Source organism: Salvia miltiorrhiza, chromosome 5 (assembly GCF_028751815.1).
Source record: "Salvia miltiorrhiza cultivar Shanhuang (shh) chromosome 5, IMPLAD_Smil_shh, whole genome shotgun sequence".
Lineage (NCBI taxonomy): Eukaryota > Viridiplantae > Streptophyta > Magnoliopsida > Lamiales > Lamiaceae > Salvia > Salvia miltiorrhiza.
In genome coordinates, this window is record NC_080391.1 from 10,518,943 (window position 1) to 10,526,733 (window position 7,791).

The following is a 7,791-nucleotide window of genomic DNA, read 5'->3' on the forward strand; positions in this document are numbered from 1 at the left end:
AGTAAGATTTGATTATCTTTCCTAATTATAATTGTCACATCACTAATGGGCATGTTATGCTTGCCCACGGTGGGTAGGTAATCGGTTCTGATGTCTATAAATGACGAAAGGATGCATTTTTAATGTATGTCATATCTATTTAATACTCCCACTACGGAATTTCTCGCAACACGAAACTTTGCATATTTTCATTTTCTTCATTTTGTCACTACCATTTTTGCTTCATATTCATCACTTTAATCGTCTCGTCATCGTCGGAGAGGATGGTTAGAGTTTCCGACAAGCCGTGGAGAAGCTTATTATAATTCTCGTTGAATTTGTCTCATTTCCCAGCAAATTCTCCAATATCCACAAGGTTTTCTTCAATTTTATTTACGACTTTTAGATTTAAACTTCTTGTGGTAATGTGGGAAAAATCCCTTTATTTTGATTAGATACCAAAATTCCATGATGTAATTCAAATTGTAGTCACTTTTTTTTTTTTTTCTTTTTTTCTTTTTTGAGGAAATTGTAATCACTTGTTAGGGAGATGGTTTTTTTTTTTTTTTAAGCATCTCCTTTTTTTGATAAATTAAGAGTATTAAATAAAGAAATTTAAAGGCCGCGTCACAAGAAATTCGAACCCAAAACCTTTGACCTTAAGCATTAACTCCTTACCGCTTGGCCAACACGCACATGCTACCTATCTATTTGATGTCATTCAATCTTTTGATTTTGGAAAAAAATGAAAAGCTACGATGAGGATAGGATAGATTAAGGAGATGTTTAGCTGAACTTATAAGTTACTTAAAAGTTTATAAGATCTAAAAATAAGTTTAAAAAAAAACAGAGTTCATTAATCCCATCTTACCTTTTTTTCACAATTTTACAAGTAACAATTAATTTACAAAAATAATCATATTATGTGTTGTTATTTTGGACATATATATTTTGTATTTCATTTTTCTCCGAGCGACGATTCTCTCTATCCAACTCAAAACTTTTTTTAACTTATAAGTTTAATTATTTAAATATTTTGACAATATTTTTTAGGTACCCTTTAACAACTTATAAGGTCATCTTGGGACATTGTAGAGCTTACATGACATCTAAAATAAGCTTATCCAAACACGCCTCAAGTCACAGCTAACAATGTGCAGTAAAATGGTTGAAGAAAGATCATACAAAGGGATAAAGTTGTGAAGAGATGAGGAAGGCCATTTATAATTTGGTCCTACATTGGCTTGAATCCGACAACCTTGTTTCCCTACAACAAATTATACATATACTTCAATTCTGTAGCTATCCAACCTCAAACGATTCACCACCACACATCCTTCCCCACTTCAATTTTCACACAATTGACCCTCCAACAACTCCCAATTCTTGATATTTCTTCTCCACTATTGTAAGTGAAGATTGAGATTAACTAGAAGAAATCGAACTCAAGATATTTGTCGCTTTTCTGATCCACAGCAGGAGCAGCAGTCTTTTCATTGGCCGGGGCTGCCGGGACGGGCAGCCGCTCATAGTCGACAGGCTTTGGGATTTCCGGTGGGGTGGCGCAGCGTATGAGCGCCCAGTTCACCCCTTCAAAGAAAGGGTGCTGTTTTATCTCGGTGGCGCCTCGTTTATAGGCCAATCTATGCTGAGGCTCTTTCACAAGTAAACCTCTTATCAAGTCCCTAGCGGCGAAGCTGACAACGGGGGATTCCGGGAAGCGGAGAGGCTGCCCTACTACGTTGAACAATGTGGCTCTGTTACCAGATCCCTTAAACGGAGTTTTACCAAATAAGAGCTCGTATAGAAAGATCCCAAACGTCCACCAATCCACCGCGCTCCCGTGCCCTTCCCCTTTGATGATCTCCGGTGCCAGATACTCGTGTGTCCCAACAAAAGACATTGAACGAGCGTTGCTTGGCTCAGCCATCAGCTCGGGCAACGGGCTAACTTGGTTGCCGATTTCATTTTTGTTTTTGGGTTTCTTATCCTTCTTGGATTTGCTGGAGAAGAGACGAGGAGAAAAGCATGATGTTGGGACAACACACGATGGCTGAATGCACGATGCTGGTTCGATGCATGCTGGCTGGGCGCAATAGCCTGGGTTTTTACGCTGGGCATCAGTATCGAGAGATGAGGTCTTCACCAGAGTCGGGCTAACAGCACAACGGAGTGAAAGATCAAAGTCTGAGAGCATTATATGTCCGTCGTCCCTAACCAGGACGTTTTCTGGCTTAAGATCGCGGTAAACAATCCCAAGCATGTGTAAATACTCCAAGGAAAGCAGCACTTCTGCAACATAAAACCTGCCCAAGGGAAACCGAGAAAATATGAAACTAAATGAAGAAGAGCTCGTAAAGATATAATCTATGAGCAAGAACTAGTCCTTGAACAACTAGAGACTCCAACAATGCCAAACCCAAAACCCCTAAAAGAGTAAAGAGGAAGAAGAAGTAAGGGCAGATGAAGAAAGGGATAGGGAGAAGGTAAATATTAATGGTAATGAAGATAGAGGCAGAGATAGAGAGATATGATCTACCGATACTTTGCTCCAAGAAACGTGAGACCACAAAACTACTACAAAACCACAATTCATATTATATAAAGATTGAGGATGCATTGCAACAACAGTCTAGGGATAGACAAAACTTAATCTTTCAAGGTTCAACCAACAGAGAGATTCCGACAGTATAATACTGAGACATTGGAAGCTGAAGAATATTAAAACCTCAATACTGGTCTAGGCACAAAAGATTTCGTTAATGACCAAAAGAGGTTCCGATTCCTACAGTGTGAGAGTATTACAGTGCAGAATCAAGCTGGCATGCAGATATTTTAGCAAATTAACACTGCAGAAAACACACCAAGAAGTAGTTGCCAGGGGTTATTATTACAATCTCTTCTAGAGAAGGGCAGTTGCTCAATATTAGTTCTACGACAATAATGAGCATGAAATGCATGATATTACTGCCAGGAATGCTGAAAACGTACAGCTAAATTCCATTCTAGTTTTGCTAAAAGTTCACATGGTTAGAAAATATCTTACTTTACTGCTTGTTCGGAGAAATATTTCCCTGGCTGTCTCTGTCTAAGAGTGTGTAGGTCTCCTCCAGGGCAGAATTCCATAACCAAACATGAAAATTTATCAGTTTCAAAATGGATGTACAGAGTCGGAAGGAAGGGATGGTCCAGGGACTGGAGAATCTCTCTTTCAGTCTGAGCACGGAGAAGCTTCTTACGACCTGCTAAAGATGCCTTGTCCATAACTTTCATTGCAAAGTAACATTTAGTTCCAGTCAACTCAGCCAGATAAACACTCCCAATATCTCCACAGCCTAATCTTTTCAGCAGCCTGAAATGGCTCAATCCTAAGACACCGTCTCTGGATCGGAGTGCTTGGATGGCTTCCCATCGCATATCATTTGCTTTATGGGGTTTGTTGATACCGCTACTAAAGCTGCTACAGGTGCTCTCATCACTCACATCACTGCCGGTGCTTCCTCGGCACACGCTGCTCTTTCCACTCTCAATGTCTACTCTATCGCTTACTTTGGCACTTCCACTAGTTTTTGCAAGACCATTGGGTCCATCACTAATCTTTGCAGAAACAGAGCTGTTCTTTGCACTGCTTGGATTGGATATTTTCTTTTCTTGATCCTCAGAAGTTTCTAGTGAGATTTCATTCTCACGTACACCAACATCTCCAGTTGTGGACACTTGCTCAGATCTGGTAGAAGAAATTTTGGAATCTGAGTTACCAGGTGATACATTCAACGAATCCTCAAGATTAATTCGAGAAAGTTTGGACTCAACATCTTCTCTAGGTTCCCCAGCAGTCACCGTACCAGATTCTTCAGATTTCTCCGGTTTGATCAGCTTCGGCTTGTTAGTTTTTAGGACCTGGCAAGGTAAAGATTTGAGATCATGTGCCTTGACCGCATAATGAGCGCCGACAGCTTTTTGTTGCAATCCCAAGGGAGCCCGAGAGCCAGTCTTCGAGGCCATCACTGAAACAATAAGCTACTCTTTTAGGACTTAGATACAACAAAACCACTGCATAACGGCCACTCTAGCTATAATGCCCATGATATCACCCCAAGCATTTTATCTCCGACTCTGTGAGAACCAGAACCCTGTCAATTGAAATAACCAACAAGTAAATCTCTTGACATAACTAAAGAAGGAAGTTTGTTAAGTTGATCTAACATTGTTAACAAGCATAACCAAACAATTCATAATCATATTTGCCATGAGTAGATACACAATGTGCGCTTAAACATCAAATGCTATGCAAGATCTGAATGAAACAACAGAATATCATAGCATCAAACAGCAATGAACAAATTCAGATACCCAAATACTCCAGCGCCTTTGTTGTAGCAAGTCAGCTAGCATACAATTGTAATCTATACCCAAACTAGAGCATGGCTGTCGATGAAAGCACCAAAATTAATAAGCCCACAAACTCAAAAGCTCAAAAGCAAAACTGGAAAGGACTTTATCAAGCATCAATTGACGGAGGAGTGAAAAAAGAATTCCAAAAGGAAGCTAGGAAAGAGACGGAGAGTGATGGCACAATTAGAGAATAGTAGTCAATCACAGAACTCATCGCAGATACTTTTCTCCCAAAAAAGAGGCTTTAACAGAAGTGAAAAATTGAAGCCCACTTCCAGTAAACCTGAAAAGACGAAACCTAGAAAACAAAATTCACATAGGGAATCAAGGACCACCAGAAAGAAACGAAAAAAGAAAAGTAAAGAGGACAGTGTATCAAGTCTGCTCCTCAGAAATGCAACAGTTTCTATGATGACATGCAATTATTCAAAATTCAAGAAACACAATTAATCAAGAAACACAATCCATGGTGAGAATCCACACCACATAAAAATCAGATCTTGATCACAAAACCCACAGATCCAAATTAACAGAATCTTGAAAGCTTAGAGAACTCAAACATAAAGGATAAAGAAAAATCACCTAAAGTCGCAATGATCAGAAATTATTCCTGTGGGCAGTTAAAAATCAGCAGTCTACAGAGACAGAAAACGGCTCCATTCCATAGACGGGCTAGTTCCGTGCTGTTTGGCAGATTGTGGGCTGTGTCAACAATCTCACAAGTGGAGGAGAGAGAAAAGCGGAGAGCAAGATTTAATGAAAATTAGATGGTGAGAGGCGACTGGCGCATCTCAAATCCTCCACTTTTTATTAGGAGAAGAGAATCATAACTGTGAGTGGAGGGAGGGTTGCTGCGGTCAAACTGAGAAAAAAAAGCTACTGAAAATCACCCAATTATACTAATTAGCCCTATTCCCTAGTTAGTAGTTTTAGTTTACTTAACACCCTTCCTTTTTTTTTTCGATTTTATCTTTTTGGAGTGTGTGTGTACTACGTGTTAATATTATTTTCCTTTTTCCTTTATTTTTATTCTTTTCTCTCTCGTTAATAGTCCAAAAAATTACAGTGGGACATGGCGGACTCCTCCCATCTGAGCTGTCACCTGTGAATATGTAATGGATTATTGAATTATATCATTACAAAATTATTAGACTCTGTACAACTCCCTCATTAATAGTGGAACTAGTGAGTTTGTGAACTTTTGATTTTGTTCACCTTTCTAGATCGAGCTAATTTTTTTTAATTATAATATACTATATATGTTAATTTAATATCGATGAAATAATCTATTCTTTTAAATACATAATATAATTTACATCTCCTATAATTTCAGAAGTCAATCACTATCATATCCTATAATGTTAGTAGTCAATAAAATTCTTACATCTCAATATATTAATTTAAATATATAGAAATGTATAATTAAAAAATGAAAACAAAGATATATACATAATTTTACACTCAGCTAAACATTTCTCAAACTTCTAAGAGATCGTATTAACTTTAGGATTAACTATACTATATTAAAAAAATTAATATTTTAGCCGAAATCAATGTAAGATTGAATCAGTGATAATTTTATAAATAAAGACAACTCAAGTAAAAAGTTTATAATAGTACTATTAAATTATAGGGGTTAATGCCCATAAATCCTTTAACTATTAGGGATTTCGCGTTTTGCATCACGTACAAAATTTCAGCCACAGTATATCACAACTAAACACCCGATCGCGTTTTGCATCCTATTTAATTATCCGGCGAAATTCAAGCTGACTTGGCAGCCGGACATATCTACGTGTCATTTATTTCCGATAATTAAAGCGACATCGTTTTGCCTCCTGTCGAATTGATATTAGTAATCACCAAACAACGTCGTTTTCTTGTAATTCAAAATAAGAACCCTAATTTTTTAACTAGGGCTCCTTTGTGTTTTATTATACATTTCCGAAGAGCCCCAGTGAAAATCATCAATGGAGAATTCATCGGCCTCCTCGCAATCGTCCCCCAAGGTGCGTCGTAAACCCGGAAACACCAATAACCCCCAAGGTGAGTTGAGGTGCGACCACGATCTTCCAGTGGAGCATTTCACATCCAAGACCGAGTTGAACCCTTTTCGGAGGTTCTACTGCTGCCGAATTCGTGATATTGAAGATTGTGGTGTTTGGCACTGGATAGATCCGGAGCTCACTTCGCACTACAAGGGCTGTTTCCACAATTTGCAGGTTCAAAGGAACAGAGCCCGTCAGCTTCTTGACATAAATGGCATGAGGGCACAAGTGGAATCATTGACGTTGGAAGCTTCTGCGTTGAAGGAAGAACTTGCCCTTCAAATTGAAGCCTTTAGAGAGCTCAAGAAGCAGAATGCTGCAATGGAGGTGATGATGGCCAAATTGCACAGGAAGAATAGGATTTTCTTGTTGTTCTTGTTATTGTTGGGTGTGTGGACTTATCTATGAACAAATAGTGGGTTTTAAGCATTTCAAGTAGTAGGGTCCTGTAGTATTAGTAAATGTAGTAGGTTAGAAGCATTTCAATTTCAAGTAATATGTAATGAATGATCTATGTTCTTATGAATGAACAAATTTTTCAATGAACAAGATATTGTGGATGAACAAAACGATTTTCTTCATATATAAACTGCATTCATGTACTGCCATTTAGTCCAACATAATGGCAGTTTTAGCATCACAAAAAACAAACAGATTGTTCAAAAAACCACAACCAGGTCCTATTGTACCAAACATTACAAAATAAGTTCAAATTTTTTTCAAGCCTACATCTAAGTGTTGGCTGATTCTTGAGTGTTTCCCACATCTTGCACTACATCACTTATTGCCTCATTTGTAGCCCCACTTGTTGCACCTCCACCTCTTCTTGCACCTTCAGCTCTTCTTGGAGCAATGAATTTGCCATAAGTGCCTTTCTCTGCTGTGTAGACTCCACTCCTCAATGCAGCCCTTCTTGCTTCAGACATGGTAGGGACAGAGGCAGTAGATTTCTTTGTTACCCCACTTGATTCACCACTTGCTTTCTTTGGCCTACCTCGTAGCTTCTGAAAATCAAAGTGATTAGTAGATTTAAGCTAGTGTTCTATAATTAAATAAGTAGAATGTAACAGCCCTTACCTTTTGTGGCTCAGTGGTTTGCTCATTTGATGGCATAGTCATATTTTGGCAATTCCTTATATTGTGGCCTTCTTGCTTGCATCCTCACACAATAGCTTGAAAAACCATGTCCAACATGCTTCGTTCTCTATTTCAACTACAGCCCATGCCACAGGAAACATTTGATTGTTTCCATCCTTTCCTGTGGCACATAACAAGATTCCTCCCAAATAGGTCTTGAGGAAACACCCATCTAACCCTACAACTGGCCTATAGCTTCTCATGAACCCCATTCTTAAAGAAGAAAACCCAA

The 7,791-nt window shown here is 38.6% G+C and overlaps 2 protein-coding genes across 4 annotated transcripts; one reads left to right on the plus strand and one right to left on the minus strand.

Moving 5' to 3' along the window:
• Positions 1–1,119: 1,119 nt before the first annotated feature.
• Positions 1,120–5,343, minus strand: LOC130985938 (serine/threonine-protein kinase D6PKL1). Of its 3 annotated transcripts, XM_057909126.1 has the most exons (4): positions 4,957–5,316; positions 4,333–4,672; positions 3,026–4,112; positions 1,120–2,285 (listed from the first exon to the last, which is right to left on the minus strand). In XM_057909126.1, the coding sequence occupies exons 3-4, from the start codon at positions 3,982–3,984 to the stop codon at positions 1,409–1,411; spliced, it is 1,836 nt and encodes a 611-aa protein (XP_057765109.1). In that variant the 5' UTR covers positions 3,985–4,112; positions 4,333–4,672; positions 4,957–5,316; the 3' UTR covers positions 1,120–1,408. The 3 variants fall into 3 exon arrangements, with proteins under 3 accessions (XP_057765109.1, XP_057765108.1, XP_057765110.1); XM_057909125.1 differs by lacking the exon at positions 4,333–4,672 and having other exon boundaries at positions 4,957–5,343; XM_057909127.1 differs by lacking the exons at positions 4,333–4,672; positions 4,957–5,316 and adding an exon at positions 4,858–4,955.
• A 1,001-nt stretch (positions 5,344–6,344) lies between these two features.
• On the plus strand, positions 6,345–6,830 carry LOC131025506 (uncharacterized protein At4g04775-like). Its single transcript, XM_057955301.1, has one exon. It carries the CDS (start codon positions 6,345–6,347, stop codon positions 6,828–6,830), a length of 486 nt encoding a protein of 161 aa, XP_057811284.1.
• The last annotated feature ends 961 nt before the right edge of the window (positions 6,831–7,791 follow it).